Source organism: Lottia gigantea (genome assembly GCF_000327385.1).
Source record: "Lottia gigantea unplaced genomic scaffold LOTGIsca_20, whole genome shotgun sequence".
NCBI classification, from domain to species: Eukaryota; Metazoa; Mollusca; class Gastropoda; family Lottiidae; genus Lottia; species Lottia gigantea.
Window position 1 is genome coordinate 3201941 of NW_008708401.1, and position 26971 is coordinate 3228911.

At 30.4% G+C, this 26971-nt stretch overlaps 3 protein-coding genes across 3 annotated transcripts; 2 read left to right on the forward strand and 1 right to left on the reverse strand.

The window, feature by feature from the left end:
• Nucleotides 1–4933: 4933 nt before the first annotated feature.
• On the forward strand, nucleotides 4934–19092 carry LOTGIDRAFT_231639 (hypothetical protein). The gene is made up of 13 exons (XM_009053821.1): nucleotides 4934–5574; nucleotides 7852–7856; nucleotides 10182–10287; nucleotides 10537–10623; nucleotides 10791–10914; nucleotides 11196–11330; nucleotides 11645–11762; nucleotides 12794–12895; nucleotides 13102–13247; nucleotides 13597–13695; nucleotides 16047–16113; nucleotides 16581–16722; nucleotides 17168–19092. Exons 1-12 carry the CDS (start codon nucleotides 5499–5501, stop codon nucleotides 16683–16685), a joined length of 1170 nt encoding a protein of 389 aa, XP_009052069.1. The 5' UTR covers nucleotides 4934–5498; the 3' UTR covers nucleotides 16686–16722; nucleotides 17168–19092.
• A 696-nt stretch (nucleotides 19093–19788) lies between these two features.
• Nucleotides 19789–23501, reverse strand: LOTGIDRAFT_159528 (hypothetical protein; the record flags this gene model as incomplete). Its single annotated transcript, XM_009053822.1, has 4 exons — nucleotides 19789–19916; nucleotides 20805–21177; nucleotides 22666–22831; nucleotides 23470–23501. 4 exons carry the CDS (start codon nucleotides 23499–23501, stop codon nucleotides 19789–19791), a joined length of 699 nt encoding a protein of 232 aa, XP_009052070.1.
• A 915-nt stretch (nucleotides 23502–24416) lies between these two features.
• On the forward strand, nucleotides 24417–25956 carry LOTGIDRAFT_159529 (hypothetical protein; the record flags this gene model as incomplete). Its single annotated transcript, XM_009053823.1, has 5 exons — nucleotides 24417–24453; nucleotides 24708–24722; nucleotides 24968–25075; nucleotides 25393–25458; nucleotides 25817–25956. 5 exons carry the CDS (start codon nucleotides 24417–24419, stop codon nucleotides 25954–25956), a joined length of 366 nt encoding a protein of 121 aa, XP_009052071.1.
• Between the last annotated feature and the right edge of the window lie 1015 nt (nucleotides 25957–26971).

Genomic DNA, 26971 nt, shown 5'->3' on the forward strand with positions numbered 1-26971 from the left:
AGGCCTATGATCAATTTAATTAATTTACAAGGCTTAAAGCTTATTTGAAAAAAAAAAGAGAAAAAAACAATCAATTTGGAGTTTCAAATCACGAATTTACGCGCTTTGGAAATATCTCCCGACTTTTCACCCAATCTCCAGATTTTTCAAGGCAAATCTCCAGATTTTTTTTCCTGACCTGTACACATGTATGAATATGAGTCAATGTTTAAGAATGAATTACCCTGAAATTTATTTTATGAATCTAATATTTTGAACTATTGTTAATGAAAAGCAAATTTGAAGAAAAATTGAAAATGAAATCAAATAAAATGAAATGAATGGAGTTTTACGTAAGTTTACATTGAAAAGAAAACACACTTCTCTCCAAGAAATTTCACCCCAAAAAAGTCTCAAATTTTGGCTGAAAAGTGTCGTCTATAAAACAGTTTCGAGACATAATGTGTGCTCATGTTTATATTTTTATCAACGAAAAGACATTCTTCGACTAGCAGTACTGTTTTGAAGCTGTTATTCCAATTCTCATAAAAATAATGAAAAAAATTCAAAAAATTATTTTTTGTCCTTTGCTCAAACAATAGGAGCTTAGGAATGCTTGAAAATAGTTATCAGAATTATACTGTAGTGTAAAACAACATACTTATTCTTAGGAACAACCACTTTATTGATTGAAATTTCTGTCTAGTAACAAGCTCTTGAATCTTGTATCTTTTTTAACTGTAAAAATTTTTTGAATTGGATTGCTTTGAAAGACAAAGAAGCACTAATTTTGTACTTGATTACCCTGTCACAGTACCCTAAACCACCTAATACCGGTACATCATAAATTATGGTGGTTTCACACGTGGTAACATACTTATGGATTAGTATGCCATGATGACACAAAGTACTTGTCATGACACTGACAACCTTAACACTCTGTAAATGATATGACAATAACAGATAGGGAACATCTCAAAATAATACTTTTATGACTTGTCTCTTGGTACCTTGACATGGCTTGGTTTAGATTTAAAACAGAATTTCTTGTCACACAGAATGACTCATCGTGTGCGACTTTTAGACTTGATCTGCTCAAATGAGTCTAATGATTTTTTGGGAACTATTTTGTTCTTTTGAAACAAGTTTTTAGAATGCTTTTCCTTTTTGATATTAGGCCCCGGCTTAGTTTGTGTAGTTTGTGTAGGCCCGATGTATCATATTTTGTGATTAAAATCCTTAATTTGATGGTATTTAGAGGGAATGTTCATGAAATTTATAAGGGTACAATTTATTTAACAGGAATTGTTCTTGTCGTTCTGAGAAATAATAACACCCATCCCCAAGCTGATAATTTGAAATTTGCTCATAATGGTAATGCCAAGGTTTATATGGCTAAATCTCAATTTAAAACTCAATTTTGTATGAAGTGCTATTTTTTAGAAGAATCCCTGTGAAGATCAGATAAATTCACTCAAATCTACTTTATTACTTTCTAATGTGCTATATCAATACACATTTTTCTCATTTCTACATATGGTTTATCCTATATTTATTATTTCTTCTTCTCATCAAATCATAATATACTAACTGCTGGTTCTCTACATGGAGCCCATCTTACTCAGATAGATTGCCTAAGTTGATATTTATTCTTTATGAATGTGATTGGCAAGATTTCTTTTCTGTAGTAGAACTTTTCTCAGCAACAGAACTTATAAACAATAAGTCAAAAGTTAGAATCTATAATAAAAAAGAATATTTTTCTGTAGAAAAGATAGGCTCGGTGTTAAGAGATTGTAATTTTGCTTTTGTATATAATCTATCTGAAAAAAGGTGTGATGTAATCAGGTAAAAAAAACAGCACTGCAATACACCGACTGGAATCTTGATAAAAATCTTGTGTGTGCCTGTGCTTCCACAACACGATTATTAGGATTTATCACATCAAACATGTTTGATATTTGTCTCCGATTAATTTGCCACCTGAAAGACAGAGCATCAGTATCGAATCAGATTCATTTTCCTTTCAATTGCATGATCCGCATGTGATCATTGACATAATCTAAAACGGGCGGCCCCGCAGCCAGTCGGTGAAACTTTTGACAAGACTATAGTCAGGGATGGCGCCGACCAAGACTATATGTATGAATTTATTGTACTTATCATATACAGTCAAGTAACCTAATTTCGTGGAAACCTATTATTCATGGATTTCCGGAAAGGATTAATAATTTACATGAGCGACCTTGCTCGACCTCCGCATTAGTTTGTTTTGATAAACATGGGTTTTCTCTACAATATCAGCTAGTAGAATGAATCCAGTAGTTTCAAGCAAGGTAAAATGTATTAATGTATACTTTGACAAATACAAAATGGTGGATTTCAGTTATTACCAAACGTCACCATTTTTTATCGGCCGAATTTCCTTATAATCCCAAGCAGTAATCGGAATTCCAACTGTCTGCTAGAATGTAGTCCAACGAATGAAGTCACGTCATCAACTAGCGGATTCCGTGTCAGCAGAAAATTTCTATGGAACACAAAGTGGACCATATTCTGCCGCCGTTGCCGAGTTGGTTGCTCATGAAATATGAATCAAAGTGAAGGATTCATAAAGAAAATCGAAATAAACCAATTTTAATTATTTTGTAGATTATCTGAGTAAACATCTAAGACATAAAAAAAAAATATCGTTTTTTTAACTTTGACAAAATTCGGTGTTGAATCCTTATATCCACGAAAATAGGTTACACCAGTGTATATTTGATGCACTGATATGGATTACATGTAAGCTTACTAGACTGTCTACTAGAAAATTTAAGATCAATGTTTTTGTACTGATTTTGGACAAATTTCAAGTAACCCAAGTCTCAGATAATGAACTCAATGATTTTAACTTTTAGCCTGTAACCATGGGAAAGTACTATAATTATTGAAGTACAGAACAAGACCACAGTCAAACAGTTCAAAATATATCAAGTTATCTATCAAGTTTGCTTTAGATACAAACTAAATAACCTACAATTCTGTATCCCTCTTCTCCACTGATTGAGATACCATTTCTTTTGGTCATTTAGTTTATAGAGGTCACAACTCATTAGCAAAGGGAATGAATAAACCGTTTATATATTCCAGAACAATCCAGTTTTTGAAATAGCCAATTAAAGTCTTTGATCAAAAGCTGTTCACTTTTCAGAAAAATAAAAAAAAAAAATTAAAGGGAGGTAACTCTAGATATTGTTTGTTCCTTAATTTTCAGACAACATTTGATTTTTCTCAATGACCACAATATATTAGATTTATAGTTGGATTATTTTGGTCAATGCAATTTGTGTCATTCAAATATAACTTTGACACATTAAGTAAAGATATATGTATATTTACATCTTAACATTGTCATTATAATAAGAATTCTGTAGATTACTTTAGATTAGATTGAAACATCTATGTTTAGAATTCAAAGCCGTGGGTGGGTAAGCTTGATAGCAGACAGGTACTCATATCAAATCAGATCTGAAATCAATTTAGGAATAGCAGAAAACAAGGCCATTGAAAAGTGCTATGGATTTAAATCTGAAGTGTGAACTCACTAAAATATTACTATAATCCATATCCTCAATGGAACATACACATATAAATAATGGATCAATTTCTGCACCTTGTGAGATGAAAGTGCCTTTTTTATTTTATAATGTCAGTTAACCTCTCCATAGTTTTGCTTTGCAGAACAGACAAAACATTTACCAGTTCTGTTTTCTACTAAAATAGTCTGGTTTCTTTGACATATTGACAAGGAGATGAAGATAACAGGTGTACTGAGCTGAAATGTAAATCTGTCTGTACTTCATCTGTACAATGTAAACATGATATTTAAATTAAGAATTTAACATTTTACTAAGTGTGTGTTTGTTACCCTTATGTCTTAGACATATTTGGTATTTGTAAATGAACTCATGTAGACCTTGTTTGTCTTTACATTTCCTCCCAGATTAACAGTATGATTTAAAAAAAGATGCAAAATAATGAGCATGCTTGACTCCATGTTCTGAAATGTTAAACTCATCCACTAGAGAAACTCTTTTTGTATATAAGGTTTTTGACTGTAAATAACAAATAAGCAGAAAAAGAGATTTGTATAATATTGGTTAATTTTAGCCTACTGATTCTTGATTTTGAAAGATTTTCAATGACGATAGAATATTTCAAGTATGGAGCATTCTCCACTAGAATTTGCATTACTAAGCACAAATACAATATAGTGAAAAAGTGTGAATGGATTTATTTTTACTCTCAAATCCCCAATCCAATAAATCTTCTTGAACAAAAATTACAAGAAACTGGTCATGACCTGTTAAATATGTCTGTTTTAAGAACCCTGATCTTAACTGTGAAATATTCCTTTAAAATTTTGGTAGTCTATTTTAGTTGATAGGTGTCAGTAATACTGTCTGTTTTCCCTCAAACCCAGTTAGAGATAGGGGTCTGACTTTTGACGTCAATCTTTTGCTTTATGTGGTCAAGTGACTTCATTCCAACTGATTGTATGTTATAAGCTTAACTCATTAGATGAAATAAACATTCGAAATAGCCAAAATGAAAAAAACAAAAAGCATAGCATTGAAAAATAAGCTGTAATTTAAATATAAGCTTTATCATGCATAATATGATAGTATGATAATTGCTTTGATTAACAGATAACATATGATAATCAGGTATGCATAATGACCTAAGTATAATCTCATAATGTTATAAATAGCACGAATGCTCACAATACAAAAAGAAAACATTATTACAAAGGCTATAAGTTTATGGTTCAGTGAATCAGTGACTAAATTGAATTGGAATAGTCTAAATTATTTGACTGTTTGGTTTCCCATTACAGTTAATGATTAAGTTGAGGTCATTAATAATGTAGTGAGTGTCTATAGTACTCCACTATTAGCCAGATGGAAGATGTGTTAAAACTGTGGTGAACATATGACCTCTTATAATTTTCTTTTAGCAGACGGCAATTTGTAGCAGACTTGAAAATTCAGATATTGTGTTACTTGTAGGATTTCTTTAACAGAATTTATATGGAATCGTATTTCTATTCAATGTTTTAACACAAAAACCAGCACAGAATTTGACATTTATTGTGCATTTGCAAGAACGATTCCTTTGTTTAGCAGAAGTCTAGCAGAAACTAACTGCATGTAAAAGACTGGAAGCTATATGTTGTTAAGTGTGTCGGTTCTAAATAACTTCACCAATTATTGGCTCTCTGACGTGTCTGGGTAACTAAGATAAGAACGTTCATTTTACACTTTATTTTGGCCTTCCAGTAAACTTGGCTTCTGTTCTAGAGATAAACCTTGTTTCTGCTATTGCCTGAGAATTCTAATAGCGGTAAAAACAGTTGGAAGTTATAAGACATTTGCATTCATCTATTCTTTTGAAATTTTTCAAATTTTGAAACATTTGCTACAAAACTGGATACTCCGGAAGAAATCAGTGTCAGTGAAGCTGAAAAGCGCACAATGTTTTCAGCTGGTGGTGGAGAGGAACCCGCTCCAGTGGTTCCTGGAAGTATTTCTGGAAGTTTATTTACCTCAAGTGTAAGTCTCTTTTTTTCATTCAAAGGTCATTTATAGGAGATCAATATTAAGAAAGCTTTTCATGATTTAAATTTGTTGTTTAAACCTTTGACAGTGAAATAAAAAGAAGTTTTGTTTAATGATTACATAAACCAGTAGAAATATCAGGTTAATTAAGCAATTAAAGATCATCTTGAGAATTTTGGTGGGTATCAAGAATGGCTTCATTCAGAATGTTAAAGTATCATTATTTAGGTGCTACTCATAGGAGTTTCATAAAAAGTTGCTTATCAAGAATGTAATGTTTTAGAATGAATTCTATACTTTTAAGAATATATATATGGTTATCAAATAAAATATATTTTATTTTAGTTTTTTATCATGTCAGTTTGAACTGTGTTGAAGTATGAGTTGTGTTCTGATGAAATAAAAGCAAAATTCTTGCATAAATTTATTGTTTGAATTGAACAGCTGGTTAGATTGATGAATTACGAATTGATCTTATTCTGCTACAAGTAATTTTGATAGTTGCCTTTGGGCATATCAGACTCCTTTTTTACCTGTAGGACCTGTAAATTCTAAATAATAGAAACTTGCTCATTCTGAAAAAAAAAGATTCCCATGACCAAACTCGTGGATTGTCTTTTTGGAGTGTCACACCAATTATCCCTGATATAGGTACTTCATAGGGGTCACAAGAAAACAAAATGTAGCAAAATGATGGGCATGCCATTCTTTAGTACCAACACTCACTCTAGTTCTACATTTAATGAATCTAAACTTTGTGAAGTAAACATATTATGAAAACTATCAGCTGCGCTTAAATATGATATGGGGACCAATCCTTTAAGTTTGACAGGCATATATGATTGAGTAAACCTTTTGTTGTTGTCAAAAATAAGTGGAGATGTAAACAACCTAAAGACGTCTGCAAACAAAGCTGCTTTTTTAGGTCACCAATTGAAGTTTGGTTTTAAAAAATTCTCACACAATAATATCTACTGTTAAAGAAGGATATGACTTATAGAGAAAACCTGCTTCAATGAAATTTACTAGTTGTATGTCCTTGTCCTAAATTTATCGAGAAAGTTGATTCAATAGAATATTCAATCAGATACAATAAAATGGAAATAAGTTAGTTAATATTCAGAGAGTAGACGATTGGTGTTGTTAGTTTAGTTGACTGTGGTATCAGTTTGTATGACTCATTGTGAAAATAACAATGTCAAGAGCTACTTTTCTAAATATTTATTGGTGAAGGGACACCTTTTATTTGTGCATCAACCTGTGCAAGGAAATATTTCCTTTCTTCATATGAATGACGCATTTTTAAGGAAATTTATTGTAGTTTTTGGAGGTTACCTTGTCAAAAGTTATTGATTTTGAGAATGTATGTTTCGTCAAGTCCTGTTTTAAAAACGCCAAAGAATACTGTACTGAATAGAAAATTGTCATCAAATAGCAGTATGTCAGCAGAGCAAGATAAATATGGCCAGTTTGTTAAAGAAACAGAGGTAGTTACTACATTATTTCTTAAGGTTTGAAATTCTCATCATTTCATTTTTTGTGTCACTTTCATAATTTCTATGTATTACTTTTGAATTGTGAAGTATGCCTTTTGAATGAGGATGAAAAATTCAGCACAAACTAAACTAAAATTCTGTTTGTAGCATTTTATTACCTCGTTTTCAGTCCAGAGTTTGAGCACTTCCTGTCTGACACTTGACACCACATTGTTATTTTCTGAAATTAATTTAGCTTAAGTGATAAAGGACATATTACCAAGGGTGCTTATTATGAAAATAGTATTTGTTAAAATGACCCTCAGGTTTGCTTTCACTAAAAAAATAATCAAACTTTGTTTGTGTAAAACTGCTTATTAACAAATTAACTTGCTATCATATGAACATATGTTTTTATTGTGAAATGGTGGCCATGCTATTAGAAAAGGTTTTGGTTCTGAAATTCAAAAATGTTCAGAATTTTTTTTTAAGGGCATATGATGAGATAAAAAATGGAAACCATCAGCTCAGTTTCTGATCATATAAAGCTACATATATCTACCTCCCATCAATTAAATACAAATAACTGTTACCAAAACTGAATTAGGTCAAAATCAATAAATATTTGAAACATGTTGTAATTTAGATTTTTATGTGAAGATAAATTTAGAAAGATGGACAGGCTGTTTATCACAAATTGATTGGTAAATTGGCAATTTTCCATTTCCGAGCCAAATCGATTTACTTTAATGGCCTTAAAAATTAGTTGATATATAGTTGAGTGGTTTGTTTTTGACAAATGTATGTAATGAATGTTCATAAATCATCAATAGATTTGAACGAAAGGTCCATAAGATCATTGTCCAAGGAATGTTCAAATTCTGTTTTCTAGTATCTGGTTGCTATTTATTCAAAGGGAAAATGAGTTTAATTGAAGTTTTAATTTTGTGTTTAATATTCTGGTGTTGTATTGTTTGATATTAATCTGTGAAAGAGTTCCTGAAAATATTACCCAATCCTAGCACAGGGTAGCACATGTCAGTATAGGAGCCAAGATAGCTTTGTGAGTTGATCACTAGTCTGGTAACTGGCAGTTAAGGGCTTTATCTCGGCTTTACATAGTACAAAGTACCTTGAAATGATGGACATGGAAAAAAGCATCTAGTTATTCAGATTGGACAGTTGCTTTATCCCTCATTGCACACTGCATGGCATAGCCCAACTTCATTGGCTCAATCATGAGCGCAATAGTTTCCATTTAATTCATTTCTTACATGTGCACGCACAATCTGGCTTCAACAAAATGTAAATGGCAAGTATACAGGCCACCAAGAATTCTTGTTATAGAGTTGGTACAGTGTGTTATATTGGCACTGTAATGATGATTCATAATATTATGTTTTTATAATGTTACATACAGCTGTAGAAAGAAATTTCACACGCCTGATTTCTGATAGAATGTTAAGAATTCATGCCAAGTTTTCATCAATTTATTACTCAACTTGGTTGGTTTGATTTGTTTGACCGTATAGATGAAATTATTTAAATACACTGAATATTTTGAATAGATGAAATAGAATAGTTTAAATACATTAAATAAAATAGTTTGAATAGATGAAATAGAATAGTTTAAATACATTAAATAGAATAGTTTGAATAGATGAAATAGAATAGTTTAAATACATTAAATAGAATAGTTTGAATAGATGAAATAGAATAGTTTAAATACATTAAATAGAATAGTTCGAATAGATGAAATAGAATAGTTTAAATACATTAAATAGAATAGTTTGAATAGATGAAATAGAATAGTTTAAATACATTAAATAGAATAGTTTGAATAGATGAAATAGAATAGTTTAAATACATTAAATAGAATAGTTTGAATAATAGAATAATTTAAATACATTAAATAGAATAGTTTGAGTAGATGAAATAGAATAGTTTAAATACATTAAATAGAATAGTTTGAATCTTTAGTATAGTCCAGATAACATTAAATAGTTTGGATAGATCTTGAAGTTTGGACTTCAACATAGAATATAAATAGTTTGAATAATAGAATAATTTAAATACATTAAATAGAATAGTTTGAATAGATGAAATAGAATAGTTTAAATACATAAAATAGAATAGTTTGAATAATAGAATAATTTAAATACATTAAATAGAATAGTTTGAGTAGATGAAATAGAATAGTTTAAATACATTAAATAGAATAGTTTGAATCTTTAGTATAGTCCAGATAACATTAAATAGTTTGGATAGATCTTGAAGTTTGGACTTCAACATTGAATAGAGTGAAGAAGCTCCTTTGATTAGTTTGAAGAGGCGAAATCATTTGTTTATATAAAGCAAATTTGATAGTGTGAAACTATGTGTAAGAACAGCATGTTTTTTAGGTTCTGTTTTAATATTTCTAAAGGAAATTGAATAGTTTTACAAAACTGTGAATATACAAAAAACAGGCAAATAAAAAAAAAATCTAGAACTGAATGAAAACTGTGTTACTCTTCTACTGATATTGAATTTGTTAAAAATGACTTGCAATTGCAATTACACTGTGGTCATTTCACATTTAAAAGAGCAATATAATTCAGTTCATATTATTGGTGATTTTTCTCTGAATTGTTATGATTTATGATAATTTTTAGTGAATATCTAAAAGATAAGATGGTATAGTGATAGTTATATAGAATGTGTCAACTACTATGACTGATATATCATATCTTTATGGTATAGGTGTCAAGTATCACATAAACATAGTTTATAACATTTATACTGTCAGACTTTATGTTGTTTGGGCTATATATCTTCTAAAACTCTTCTAAAATATTCCATATTTCTCTTTGAATAAGCTATCTGAATTGTTTCCTCTGTTTTCAATGAGGAAATAAGAATTAAGTAGAATGTTTTCTTAAGGAAGTAGTTGTTCTGGATGCAAAAGATCACACCTTGGAAGAAGTTATTTTGATAAAGTGAACAACGGTCCTATCTATTACTGATAAGGGAGCAAGGTTATTTTGTCGTTGGGTTCTATTATTTGTTTTATGGTAACAAAAAATGTCCAGTTATTCCAAACAAATAATTTACAACATCTATAAATTTCTTCTTTTTCTTTCAGTTTGTGAACCCAGAACAACCTGGTTATGTTGGTTTTGCCAATCTACCAAATCAAGTACATAGAAAATCTGTTAAAAAAGGATTTGAATTTACTTTAATGGTAGTGGGTGAGTATGATAAAGAAGTGTTTATTCAAATAAGATTCCTTAAAGATTTCTACAAGATTTCAAATTTGAATATATTGCCTCAAGGTCTCAATATGGACACAGAATATGGAGTTCATAGGTCACATTGAATTGAAATGACACCCTCTTACATTAGATTTTTGATTAAATTAAAAATACTAATGAAGATTTGAATTGATTTAGATATTAATACATTAATTAAGTGAGGTCTTATCTATTTCTTAATTTTAGGTGAATCTGGTTTAGGAAAATCAACTCTAGTCAATAGTTTATTTTTAACTGATTTATATCCAGAACGTCATATTCCCACAGCATTAGGTAAGATATACCACTACCTCTTACTATTCATATGACAAGAGAATATCCCAAGGACATGGCATGACATGATAATGCCACAATGCATGCTATCCACTGAGTAATGGTAGAATGCACAACAAATATGATTTATTCCGTTTCCATAAAAATGTTACCTGTTTGTATTGCAGAGAAAATCAAACAAACAGTAAAGATTGATGCTTCTACTGTTGAGATTGAAGAACGAGGTGTTAAATTAAGATTAACAGTAGTTGATACTCCTGGATTTGGAGATTCATTAAATTCTGATGACTGGTACGTATAGTGCAAAATCTTTTGAATCAGCAGGGTTGCATTGATACTGGAATTTGGCCTTGAAAACTGGGGTTGGGACTTGAAAACTTGGGTAGGGACTTTTAAAACTGGAGATGATTCAAGTTAATTGGTGTTTGTCCTAGAAAAAAAGAAAGTTAGTCTTTCAAAAAAGTTATTGTTATGTTATTGTATAAGTTATTGTATAAGTTATTCGTAAAAAATGAAATTTTACTTCAGACACAGCATAATAATAATGATATTCTAATTATGTTTTTTTACAGTTTTAAACCTATTATCCAGTATGTTGATGATCAGTTTGAAAGATATCTCAATGATGAAAGTGGTTTAAACAGAAGACATATAGTAGATAATAGAGTCCATTGTTGTTTTTATTTCATCAATCCATCAGGACATGGGTATGGGGTTTTTCTTTTACTATTTGTTTCACAGTTATTTATTTAAATGAACTATGTTTAATGTAGTTACCAACCGTTTAGTTTAGCACATTGATTAAATTAGATATAAAAAAATCCAGAATATCTGGGTTATATGGGTTCATTGGCACTGGCTATGCCTTTAAGAGAGTCTACATAGACAAGAATCTATGTTTTATATGCAAGCCGTACTAACACCTAATGCCACTCTGAATTGCTGAAGTCAACATCAGATATAGTATATAACTCTGTATACATTTAATCGAGTATTTTATGGCATGTTTATTTTGATTCAGGATGAAACCACTTGACATTGCATTTATGCGAGCTGTACATCATAAAGTTAATATTGTTCCCGTTATAGCCAAAGCTGATACTTTAACTAAACAGGAAGTTCAAACTTTAAAACGGAAGGTATGACATACATTTCCTTATGATTTGATTTTTTCTGGTTATTGTTAGTGTTAAGGATACAAATCTTTAGTTATTCATTTTAACAGTTGATATAATTTAATATTAGCCATCCTTCACACTCATCAAAATTGGTATTGATGTCAGTTATCTATCCTCTATATTAATATTTTAGATATTAGACTAGATAGATGAATATGGTATCAATATCTATTCTCTATATTATTATTAAAGATATTAGATCAGATAGATGAATATGGTATCAATATCTATCCTCTATATTATTATTGATATTTTAGATATTAGACCAGATAGATGAATATGGTATCAATATCTATCCTCTATATTAATATTTTAGATATTAGACCAGATAGATGAATATTGTATCAATATCTATTCTCTATATTATTATTAATATTTTAGATATTAGACCAAATAGATGAATATGGTATCAATATCTATCCTCTATATTATTATTAAAGATATTAGATCAGATAGATGAATATGGTATCAATATCTATCCTCTATATTAATATTTTAGATATTAGATCAGATAGATGAATATGGTATCAATATCTATTCTCTATATTATTATTAATATTTTAGATATTAGACCAAATAGATGAATATGGTATCAATATCTATCCTCTATATTAATATTTTAGATATTAGACCAGATAGATGAATATGGTATCAATATCTATTCTCTATATTATTATTAAAGATATTAGATCAGATAGATGAATATGGTATCAATATCTATTCTCTATATTATTATTAAAGATATTAGATCAGATAGATGAATATGGTATCAATATCTATCCTCTATATTATTATTATTAATATTTTAGATATTAGACCAGATAGATGAATATGGTATCAATATCTATTCTCTATATTATTATTAAAGATATTAGATCAGATAGATGAATATGGTATCAATATCTATCCTCTATATTATTATTGATATTTTAGATATTAGACCAGATAGATGAATATGGTATCAATATCTATCCTCTATATTAATATTTTAGATATTAGACCAGATAGATGAATATGGTATCAATATCTATCCACTGCCAGATTGTGATTCTGATGAAGATGAAGATTATAAAGAACAATGCAGACAGCTGAAGGTAAAAAATAATAACCACATCAATTTAATTATACTGTGTCTTGATATATCAATAGCAATAAAACTAACTGAAATTCTAGTCTAGATTACTTAGTCTATATTTTTGATTGATCTATCCTTATAACTTGATCTCGTAAGATTTATTTATCCATAATTTGTTTAAATAACTGTCTTTATCATAATTTTATGTTTTACTCTTCAATTTAGAGTGCTGTTCCCTTTGCTGTTATTGGTGCTAACACAGTGATAGAGGTGAAAGGTCGAAAGGTTAGAGGTCGAATGTATCCTTGGGGTGTTGTGGAAGTGGAGAATCCTGAACATTGTGATTTTATTAAATTAAGGACCATGTTAATGTGAGTTATTCTTCCCATTTAAATACAGGATTTTCATTGTCTGTTATCTGATCTAATAAAAAGTTAGACTCCTTATATTCTGTCCACCAGCTGCTCCTTTGGCATATTTCTCCCTGAGATACCTCAACCCGATTGAGCAATGGTAAAAGTTTATGATATTTTAAAAACCCTTCTGACATAATTTTTGTGTAATATTTAAATAGCTGTATACAGGTTTAGAGACATTCTATAAAACAGGGATAAGGATTAAGTTATGACCATTATAAATGACATTTTCCTCCAATTACACTCTATTGTAACTGTTATTTGAAAGAATTAGTCAAGAACGAATTTGTCATTCTCACTTCAGCACCCACATGCAAGATTTACAAGAAGTAACACAAGAGATACATTATGAGAATTATCGTGCTGAGAAACTAGCTACTGGGGAACCGGTTAAAAAGTCCAGGTACTGTATTTTATTATGTATTGTTATAATTAGTATTTTATATCAAAGGTCATTAGAAATGTTTTTTGAACAAGGGAGGACAATTTTTAAGAGAAATATCAAATTTTCACTGCAAAAATAATAATTTCACCTTATGAAGTTAATTAAAACAATTTAAATGTGAGTGCTTATGGAAACATTTGTTATGTTATGGAGATGTGTTTAGAATCTGGAATTTGAAGACAAAATTGTTCGTCTTTGATAATTTCCCAGTAAAAGATCGAATTATCAGAAAATAGAATTCAAAAGTATTTCTAGTGACCTTTAAAAGAAGCATGTTGTATTTGTTTGGTAGAAGTCTTCTTGTTTGTCTTTATTTCAGCTGTAATATCCATCATTTCATAATAGTCTATAAGTAGATTAGAGATTAAAAACTTTAAATTGATGTTGTTATAGGTTTAAGCATGCCTTGACTTATAGTTATAGAAATCATTTATTTATAAATACACTTTATTATTATCTTAATGGTTGCCCTTCAAGAAAAATAAATCTCAATTTCACCTACATGTATTACTTTTCAAAATGAAAATACAACGTTTGTAATGTGAAATGAAGTCAAAATATTTAGGCTTTCCTCACTTTTCTTTTTATGTTTTATACAAACTAGACATAAGATTGTCATTCTAAAAAGTACTCTGGAATAGAAATAAAGCTCTATCAGAAACAAGTATATTGAGAATGGAAATAGGCCATGTTGTTAAAGGTGTTGTTTATTAAGAAATATTATGAAATGATGGATATACCAATAGGTGATTGAGACTCACATGCTTATATTTATAAAAGCAGAATTCTATGCCAAGCGTAATCAAATATAATGCAAAATATTATATTATCACATTTTGAGGTACACACACAAATGTGAATGGCATGAATGAAAATGAAAACTAGATGTCTTGCAAATAGTGAACTAAGCAAAACTTATGGATGAATGCTCAATTTATACACACAATTTCACAGAATGACTGTTTAACGTTGTTTTTTTTTCAACTTTACCTGGGTATGGTTAAAATTGATATTTTTATTGTATTTTTTATTTCCAATCCTACCCTGCTCTGGTATATTGATATTTTGATTTGTGGTAAGCATGATAATTGGTCCTGGTATTTCTCATTATCTTACTATACCATGATCATTATAGATAAAGATAATGTACTCTTACATGTCATCTTGTCCTTTTACAGTCTACTTCACTAACCTGCTTCATACAATTCTCCTGGGTTTTTCATCCTCTGACTGAGAAGGCATTTCATTGTTCAAAGCTAGACTCTAATAGTCAAGGTTTGGACCTATAATTAAGTATGAAACGGTCCAAAGTGAAGCAGACTAGGACTTATATTCAGTTTGAAAAAAATTCTCCGACTTTTTTAAAAAAATTATTAAAAAAGGTTCAAAATTAAATGACATGATAGAAGTCAAAATATTCATATAAGAGTTTATTATCTTTGTTTTATCATACTTTGAAGCCATAATCATACATAATATAACTCTAGTCATAAATCATACATTATAAAGCTATTATCATACATATAACTTGTATCACTTGCACATCATACAATATAGATATAACTGGCCTAAATTTAAGATTTTTAAGGTAGCTCTCAAAAAGTAAATCAAAAGACAATATGAAATATAGGAAAAAGGGTTGAAGGTCATCAGAAGGGATCCTGTGCGGTTGAATGACATGTAACCATTGTAATATACTTCACTGCCAATTTTTTAAACTGAAGAATTTTTTTAATTATTTCTTGGTCATGATTTAGGAAATTAAAAAATGATAAGGCTTACATTAAACCATGCCCCTAAATTACTACATTAGAAAATTGTTAGAAAATTATTGGATTTTAGGTGAGCTTTAAAACATAAAATTAGGCTTGATATTGCCTCTAATCTTCTTTACATTGGTCTCTTTGTATGCAGTACATATCTTTTCATTATTTCAACATATACATCTCATTTCATATATTTACTATATATTTACATCTTGGGTTTGCAGTCAATAACTTTTTTCTATTTTCTAATATTTTTATTTATTATTTCATATCTATTATTTTTATAGTAAGAATTCTTATGAGGATAGTGTTATAGAACTTACACGTACAAAAACCAGGGGGCATTCTATTGTAACTGTTGTAGCAAAAACTTTCATGGTTAGAAAATATGTGTTCTTGTCTAAATTGTAAAATGATTATTTTTTTGCTATTTGTTATATTATTTATATACATTTGATATTGAGTCATGATTTGTATTAAGAGATTTTTTGATAGGTTATTTATAATCGTGCTTTATATTGAGATATATTATATTATTTTTAGTCGTGCTCGTCGTCCTGATAGTCAAGATACTGATAAAGAAAAGGAACTACGTGATAAAGAGGCTGAGGTAAGCAAAAGTTTATGAAAATTGAACAGAATTAGAGTTGAGTCAAGAACATTCATACCCCATTTACACAAAAATTATGGCATAGATCAGAGATAGTCATGTATTTTGACATTTACAAGGGGAGTAAACAAAAAGAATTAAACATCTTGGGAGGGGCTTGATTGGTGAGTTCTGTTGTCTAAAAATATTCATAGAATAAACTGTAAAATCATATTTGAACAAGAATGTGTTCCTCATTCAGAAGATGAAGGTGAATACAGAGTTCAAAATGGTGGAAAAAGGAAAGAAAGTATTATAATTTACCGTACTATAGGTTTTGTAGTGTTCAATGGATGCTTAGAATTGAAATAGACAGAACTTGTTCAAAACTCACTTATTGAGCCTCACCTTGGAATTTTGCAAGAGTATATTGAAAGGGAGATAACTGTTTATATTAAAGAGTTAATGATAAATTGGCATATTTGCAGATTCAAAGAATGCAGCAGATGTTAGCTAAGATGCAAGCTGAAATGACCCAACAGAAAGCTGTACAACAAAATGGTGATGTTAAGTCACATGATGTTCAAGTTTAAACATGATAGTTTAGATTTCATTAATCAATTGAATATGGTAAGTATATTCTATATGATTTATAACTATCTAACTATAAGTGGTAGATCTAATAACAGTACATGTACATCCAAAGCAGTTCATATAACTTTGTTATAACACATTGTACCATAACTCTTTACAGAGTTACTGCCCTTGATATATATTGAAAATCTATTGGGTGATTTGGGCGTATCTTTTTTGCCTATGGCTTGTTACAATGATCCTACCAATAGATGTGCCAACTAATTCAATACTGAGCTTGAAAATTCAATTTGAAGATTTTAATCAAGGTCTTGGTTAGGTTTGAATTTGATATAGTTAATATGAAAGCACCTTGCTGATTCTAATCTTATGTTAAATATATGCAAGTATTAAAATTTTCATGTAAAAAAAGTCAGAAAATGTTCAGAAAAGTAGTGCGTACACTCTAAATGTTTTTACTCCCCATTTGTTTTTTTTACAGGACCACCAATAGATCTGAAAGACCAACTACCACAAGTCATGATCACTTCTATAACTAACTCTAATAATAATAATAAATATTGTCATGGGATCAAATCTCAGTCTTATCTTTTCTTCTAGTATAGTTGTTGTTTAGAGACTTTTCGCATGATTTAATTAATGAATGATTTGAAACAGGGTTGTGACACAGATGGTATTTTTGATAAACGAAAACAAAAAAAATGCAAATAAAAACAATTGTTTTGTCTTGATGTAGTCTTGTTTTGTTTAGAACCCAGAGCTGTCATCATTTTCGTTTTTTAGAAGAAATGTTTAATAATTTATTGTGTTTCATGTAAAAGACATGGCTGTTTTCTTCTGATTTTGTAAAAGTGGTTTGTCAATTTGCATTTTGTAAATAAAGTCATTAGAAAAGCATATTTAATATGAGTCATGTTTTATGTTCATAAAAATTATTTCAATTTTAAGCTCAGAATTTATATTGTTTTTGATTACTTCCCTTGCATTTACCACTCACATTACCCTGGTCTCAGCTATTTCTAATTTCATATTAAGATAAAGATTGTTTAGATGGATTCATTGACAGTCACCCAACATTCAATAGTTTCTTATTCATAATAGGATTCATTCATTAAAAAAAATACAATTTGCGTCATAATGTTGCCATTTGAATGCAGGGTAGTATGTCATGGGCCAGAAAATCATCCTCATTAGAACATTGACCTAAATGTTAGATGCATTATCGCTTCCAATATGAACATGTATACCAAATACCAAATGTGTCAAAGGACAAATATCAAATATGTAAGCTTTTTCTCCAGTCTCTGTTGTATTCATATGATACAGTATGCTATGTATTTTTTTTATAAGTTGCAATATTTAATGTGATAATTGATTTCATGACAAGTTTGATTTTATTGATTCAATTTTTAGTTAACATCTATTTTGAGACACTTACTTGTACATGTTAACTACTTAAACTACTGATTATTTTATATTAAGACATTCTTGTAAATATTGTAATACGTCATTCTAAGAGTCTGCAAGTTATTTAAAATATCAAGAGAGTTAAGAAATGTAGAAGCTTTTGAGTCAGTCTTGTAATTTCATGTTTTAGAATGTCTAACAGTTGTTTACCATTATCTAATAACAGTTGAAGTAGGTAAAGAAGTAAGAGAATAGGCTAAGTAAATGTATACAATACTTGAAACCCAATTAGTAAAGTAATTTACAATGCTCTTTGCATAAGTAATGAACCAATGATGAAAATACTCAAACAATAGTGCTTCATTATACCAATATTTATTATTCAATCAGTTTGCTTTGTGTTCATGTACAGTCTATATCTTTGTATATTTTTTTAAGGCTTCATGTCGTTATATTGATGTTTTCAGTCAACATATTTCTATTGTCTTCTGCAGATATTGTCTTTTATAATTGATGAATACTGTGTTGACGTATACTGTTTACAAAAAATAACATTATTGACTTTTGAGAAATTGGTTTTCTGAGGTGTATTCATTTATTGGAATGTAAATTGGCTTATCCACGAAATGAATGAAACTTTAGCCCCAACAAATACCAATGATTTCATGTTTAAAATTCTGTTGATTGATAACACAAAGAGTATCCATTATGAGCTAAATCTGATCTTCAATTAAAATTTTGAGTATGTGTGTTAAGATATGTGTCAATATGTGCTTTCCTTTTTTACCCATGTATTCACTGCCCCACCCCCATCACCCATTTTATCAACCCCAGCTTCAGAAAGATATACACATCTCTTAACCTTTTCTGGGGGCATATTTTAGTTTTCTGAAACACCATCAATTTATTTTAAAGTTATTTTGTATTTTCTTGCTATTATTAAATATCATTGTATCTGTATTTTATGTCATGTACATTAAATAATTTTCATAACGTAAATATTTGTTTTTCAAGAAAAAAAATTGGGCCCTTAAAAAAACCATCTTTGAAGTAACTGGACACAATTATATGGATAACAATTACTTTAATGAATAACACGCGACGTTTCGACGATGATGCTTTCGTCTTTATCAAGGATATGACACAAGTTGTAGTTCTCAAGAGAAGTATTGACATGAAACATCATGTCCAACAACTAGCAGATTATGATACGCAATTTTCTGTGATCAGAGTCAAGAAATATTTTTACTATCAATCTCTTCAAATGTCAATATCTCTTAATTGAGGTCTTAAAGGGATTGTAAAGAGGTTTTCTAAAAAATATTCGTCTATTGGGGACACTGATAGCATCAATATACAACATTTCAATTTTCAATCATGCGTGAAAGGCCTTATGTGATAAAGCATATTTCGCGATTATTGACGTCAAACACTTATATTTAATGGAATTGCAGGAACCACAAACGTCGGTTTGAAAATTGAAATCGTGCAAATTGATGCTGTCAGTGTTCCCCATACACATAACAAATTTAGAAAACCTCCACAATCCCAATGAGTCAGAAATTCTCCTAATCATTTATTGAGCGATGTTTTAAGTGACAATTCTCCTTAACTGAAATCTTGGAATTCACAGTCCCCTGATTAAGTCACAATTCCCCTAGTTCAGCAATGTCTTGAGGCTTTCTTTCATATTCTTCAGAGATGTTTTAGCGATGACGATGTCCAGTTTGTTCCTATAGCTATATTAGCACAGTTTATGTATTCTTCTGGATGTATACACATTCTTCTAACAGGGTGGCTGTAACAGTATCTTGAATAATTCGCTGAAATATATAAATTTAAATAGTATGACTATTTTTCAAACTATCCGGAAATTTTTAGAAACAATTTTGGTCCCTTACAGAATAATTCTGAATGGATTTTTGACTAAACTTTTCAAACGTAAATGTGTAGTTAGCCGGATCGTCAATCTTATAGACGTTGCCAAGCAAGCAAAACGATAATCTGATTTAGAAAAAAACCCAGGAAGTCATTTTTCAAAAGCACAAATTCCCCCTTCCTCAGGAACAGACACTCATAAATTGTCAGTAGAAATTCAGTCATTTTCCTTGATAGTTGCTAAGTAACACTCTTCTCATTGCAGGAATACAATATGGCTTCATACATTATTGAACATATTACAAGGTCTCAAATGACAAAACAGATTGGCAGTAGCTATATTATGTTTGTATAACACGTAAGTTTGAGCTATGGCTGCCTCGTACGTTAGTGACATAATCAAATATCTAAAAAGTTTTAATGACCGACTCCGCTTTTGGTTCATACGATTTCCTCGACTATCTAAAGTGATTTAAAATCCCCTGTCGGGCGTCTGTGGTTCCAGCAGTTCCAGAAGAAAATTGTCCATTAAAGACGCACTAACGCAATACCTTATACATCAAGTGGTGATTGCCATAGGTCATAATCAAGTTTTCTGGAAATGTAGGAATCACGACTAATTTTGGTGCAAGAAAAATGAATAATGTCACAGCTTTACGACCATCCGTTATCGTTATATGTCACATTTCATTTTACACAAAATATTTTTTGTTAGTTTATCCAGTTAATTATGAGACTTTCCTCTAACACCAAAGAGTAGCCAAGAGTGCTCATGAATGAATAAGCTCATATCTAACAGTGCTTTCAAAAAGAATGTCATGATAAGTGCATACCTGTAAGAAATCTCCATTTCAAGACGCAATGGTTGCACCGGAAATCAGTCGGTATGACTAATCTTAGTTTATGTACACCAGGATTAATGACGTAATATACATCACCAAATCCTTTAATCTTTAACCGATGATTCTCAAAGCAACTATGGTTTACAGCCACACTGGAAAACTCATGGGGACAAATGAAAAATTCAAATAAACCCTGTCGCACGTTTGTTTCTACCGTCACTGATATGAATTTGTAGCCTTTTGGATATTTTCGAGATATGATATACCGTCTCACATAGTTTCCTCCATATAAATGCGACTGGGCACCATTCAATGGATCTCCACATACACCACACCAATATTTCTGATCAGCTATATATGGTACCTGAAATGGAAGATTCCAAAGATACGATATGATCCTAATCACATTGTTTTTAAGTATTGATAAGTTTGAGAAGGGCATAACTTATGACATTAGAAGATTTAATCTTATGACAAGAGAAGATTAGAACTGGTGACAAATGAAGATTAGAACTTGTGACAAGAGAAGGTTATACTTCGTGACCGGAGACAGGAGAAGATTAGAACTTGTGATAAGAGCAGATAATAATTCGTGACAAGAGACGATTATAACTTGTGACAAGAGCACATGATAATTGGTGACAAGAGAAGATTATAACTTGTGATAATAGTAGAATATAACTTGTGGGAAGAAAATACTATCATCTGTGCCAAGAGTAAATGATAACTTGTGACAGATGGTAATTCATGACAAGAGAAGATTATAACTCGTGACAAGAGAAGATTATAACATTTATAACTCGTGACAAGAGAGAATTCTAATTTGTGACAAGAGACGATTATAACTTGTGACAAGAGAAGATTATAATTCATGACAAGAGAAGATTATAATTTGTGACAAGAGAAGATTATAATTCTATCATCTGTGCCAAGAGTAAATGATAACTTGTGACAGATGGTAATTCATGACAAGAGAAGATTATAACTCGTGACAAGAGAAGATTATAACACGTGACAAGAGAAGATTATAACTTGTGACAAGAGAAGATTATAACTCGTGACAAGAGAAGATTATAACTTGTGAAAAGAGCAGATTATAACTTCTTGGAAGAAAATACATTAATTTGTTGGAAGAAAATACTATGCTTGGAGATATATTAGATTATCACATTGATAACTCGTGACAAGAGAAAATTATAATTTGTGACAAGAGTAGATTATAACTTGTGAAAAGAGAATATTATAATTCATGACAAGAGAAGATTATAATTTGTGACAAGACTAGATTATAACTTCTGACAATAGAAGATTATAATTTGTGACAAGCGAAGATTATAATTCATGACAAGAGAAGATTATAATTTGTGACAATAGAAGATTATTATTTGTGACAAGAGAAGATTATAATTCATGACAAGAGCAGATTATAATTAGTGACAATAGAAGATTATTATTTGTGATAAGAGAAGATTATATCTTGTGATAAGAGAAGAGCATAACTTCTGACAAGAGAAGATTATATTTTGTGACTAGACAAGATTATAATTCATGTAACCAGAAGATTGCAAATTGTAACGAGATGATTGTGAATTGTAACGGGAATATTGTTAATTGTAACCAGAAGATTGTGAATTTTAACGAGAAGATTGTGAATTGTAATGAAAAGATTGTGACTCGACATGAACATAAAGCGCTGTTATTAGAAAGTATTACGTGGTTAACAATACTAACTATTAATAATATATATTACATACGCCATCGAGCAGTTTGTCACATGGGAATATTTCACAATACAGTATTTGATGAAGACGTTGCAATATATATTAGTTTGATTGAAAGTTTGCAGACTTACGTATTCTTCACCACAGTTGATAGAATAATCATAATAGTTGTATCGAACCCATGGTACCCTATCCCTCCATAAACTTGATCTGTTGGGTGGTTCTACCAGTCGTGCATAACTAATGAATATTGACGCAAAATCATTTTCACTTTTTATTCCTATCTCAAAAGACGATCTGCCATTCAAGTTGAAGGTTAATGATCACATAAATTGACTATTATAAAGGCTTTTAATTAGGAACTGTGCTATTGGATTTGGTTATCTTAAGAATATTCCATATCAATGTCATATAACCAAACTTCTGTCCGATTTGTGTTCCTAATTCATATGGTAATATCCAATGTCGTAGGGCAACCTTAGCCAAGATAATTTTTAGTATGAAAATTAGAATTTGAAGTAGGAATGAAGGAGATATTTGATGTTCAAGGTTTTAATGAAGTAAAGAACCATGAAAGTCATACTATTATTATTTATATGATAATTATCATAGTGATAGACTGTCATAGTCACTAATCCTCTCTGAAACATCGTTACTTGTCACTTTTTGAGCGAATATTTTTTGCCGTTCCTGATTCCTTTTACGCGACCTTCAAACTTTGATTGACGTTTCGAAGATTTACCAGAAAAGTAGACGTAAAATTCATTTCATTATTTCATTTCGAAGATTTGTGACCATGACGGTGAAATGGTGTTTGAGCTAATTCCCATTTGAGCTACTTTTTTCCCCGTTATGGCTACTATGATATTTAACGTAAAGTCACCCCGACAGGCCCGTAGCTACAGGGGTTCAAAAGGGAAGGGTGGTACTATGACCTCGCAAAAAAATGGACCCCCACCCCCTGCATTCTGGCAACCGACCAATACTATTACTGCAACTAAACACTATACATCCTATTCTCCCTCCGAAAATCAAACTTGACTACGGGCCTGTACCCAGAACTTGTCATATTTTATATCAGAACTGAACTGTGTTTATCACGGGAAAAATCAAACCTTTTAAGGTACACTATGACATCGTATGTAATCAAGATAATATGATATAGTTTCCGGAATATAACAAACATCCTATCGAATATGGATATAAAACCATTTTACCCGTAATGAAAGACCTATCTGATTTTATCGTGAATTAACTATTGGTACATGACATTTATGATCAGTATAAAACAATATTGTTTAGTGCAGAATTCTGTAGAGAATCAATTACTTTAAACATGCAGTCATCATTAATTTGGTCTTGTGTCTTATTGATAACGAGTAAGTACTCTGTTTACATAAAATAATTCTTAAAAAAGAACATGTAGAAGAATTGAAAATTAACAAAAAAACTTTTTCGTCCATTTTTTGGGTGAGGTACAATCATCTCTTAAATGGGCCACTTGTTTTCCTTTGTTATAATTTCTCTATCATTTATGTTTAATCGGATATAATCATTGATTTAAATCGACATCTCTAAATGAAATACAATCGATTTCAAAGAGTTACAAGAGTAATTTCATTAATGGGCTGCAATTACTATTACTTTAAGAGGCAACGATTATCATCTTTATATATGAGCTGTCATCAGAATCTCGTTCAAGGGATTGTAAAAATTGTATGTGTATTGGGGACACTGATAGCATGAATTTGCACCATTCCAATTTTCAATAAGATTTTTATATTACTAGTGGGATTGTACCAGTAGGAGTGTCTAAGATAACCTGATTTTAAAACATTGCTCCATATTAACAAACCTAATCAGATAGGTTGAAGACACTAACATGAAGGGGTTAATCTCAGTTTGTCTAGTGTTCACAGGTAAAACTATATTTTGGAAAGTAGATTCGTTTTTCAGTGATTAAGAACAATTAATATTTGTATGATGATATAGTGGTCTATCTTTGCTATACCAGCTGATAGAATCCAATCCGTATCACTTTTAAAATTAAAAAAAATGGCACCCAATTTGGCTAATATTCATCAAACACGTATCTTGGAAGTTTAGATATCAATTTGACAAATATTTGTCGACACTGTCCTTTTAATTTGTAAATATTTACTTTCTATTTTAGGTCTGGCAGTTATTGGTGAGTAGGCCTATAACTTATTTAGATAAATTATATCTAGCAATAGCAACAATGTTTTGATACCAAATTTAAAAAAATGAAATTTCATAACTTTAAAATTGTATTTTTGTAAATTGGAAATTCTATCAATTGGGAATTTCATTAATTGTAAATTTATGTAGATTTATTTCATGAAAATTTTACCACTTGGGAATTTTATAAGATTGGAAATAATACGACATGTTGTTAATATTGTGTCTATCTAGGTGAATGTAGAAATATAGAAGGTGCGTGTCCACCATCAAGTGGTTTAGCTGGTATTTGTGTATTTAGACCAGGTATAAACTGTATTAGTGATTCGGAATGTGGAACAGGTAAGACATCATGAACTTAACTTAAATTGTTCGTTCTCTTTTTAAACAACTAGCTTCAAATTGCAGATTACTTTATACCACGAATGTTAGTGATCTTTAAAAGATATCGTCGTCTTAACCAAACTCCCTTATCAAAATCGAGACGTATTCAAGAGTTTATAGGACGATTTTCTCCCAATTAAATGGACATGTTAATTTTTGCGAAGCCAAGACAATGAAAAGCAATGAAAGTGTTGTTTTATCTTACCTTTCTGGAATATTTAATTATCAATTGAAAATATAATTAGCTCATTTCGATCCACAACAATTTATTTAAGGTAAGAAGTGCTGTTCAGAAGGATGCGGTCGAGTATGTAAAACAACTGTTCAACAAATGCACAAAGGTAAGTGAATTAACATGTTTAGGCCTACTTCCTAATTGTGTATTTTAACGGCATAAGTAAAGATAAGCAACACCCTTCAAACTGGCTCGTACATGTTATACTTTTACTACTTCCGGTATCGACAAAGAACAAATTATGAACTTCCGGTCACAAGACTTTATCATGTAAGACATAAATTAATTCTCTAGTTTTTTACTAATGATTTATGTATTCGCGGATTCCAGCGAAGTCAACTTCTTCTCAGTTCACTTAGCACATGTGCACCTGTGTAAATTTGTCTTTTTCAGACTAACTGTCGTGATAATTCCACGTTTTGGCAGCAATTATGATAAATCTTATCGAGTTTCTTTATTTTCAGGTCAATGCCCGGTTACTGAGCCTATTTTCACCACCTGTCAATTTGTACCAGGAGTTAACTGTATCTACGACTCTGAATGTTCATCTAATGAGAAATGTTGCAGTCATGGATGTGGAAAAATCTGCAAAGTCTCTGTTTAATCATGTAATGAAAATAATATATTAAATTACTACAATCTCTTTGATTTCAATAATTAAAAAACAAGCGATTGGTCATAAACCCTATCTTGTATTCAATTTATAGTATTCACGAACCATATCATATGTGTGCTGTATGGAAGCCGACTGCGGCCATTACTACTCTGGACTTCTCGTCTTTTTTCCTCGCTGTCTCATGAATTCGAGAGGAGTAATCGCCGTAGTCTGCTGTGCTCTAATTAACACTAAAATGTCCAAACATCAAAAGGTTCTGTCGTATTTGTCAGAGAGTGAACACAGTTTGATGGTGCCAAGCACTTTCAGGCAATCCGACCCAGTCACAAAACTAAGTCAATCAAGGTAATCATTGATATACTTTTTTGTTTTTAATCTTTGTGTAGGCGCAGAATACCTTTATCTTGATATTAACCGCCTTAACAAAGAGTAAAACAATATTCAATACAGATCACAATTACTTTGGTCTCAACCTACAGACACTAAAATGTTTTTCAAAAGGTATTGCTTATAGTTGAGTACAAAATCGTATTAAAAATCTTACCAATCATCACAAAAAAAGAAAAAAAAGAAAACTCTTGTCGCACAAAGAACAAACCAACCAAAAACAAATTAACAGGATATACTAAAAATAATTGTAATAGTTGAAAAATGGTAGGCCCTACTTGTCAAATCCAACGCAAAATGTTCCTATCAACACACAAATCGAAGGGCATCATACATGTATTGGTGCAAATCCACAATCCAGGAATGAAAACAACAGTTCGAAATGATCGTCAAGAAGTGGTTAAGTCTTCCTTAAATAACATATTAATTTAATTCAAATTCTCTGATTGGATTCGCTAAAAAATGAATTCTGCACCCAAAACACTCCATACAAACGTTAAAGGTTCATTGAACTATTAATGCTTTCATTTGTTAAATGAATGCCCATTTAATTATTAGTGTTTGTCAATATCGCTTTATCAATAGTCGATAAAACAATATTAAAGCATCAATACTG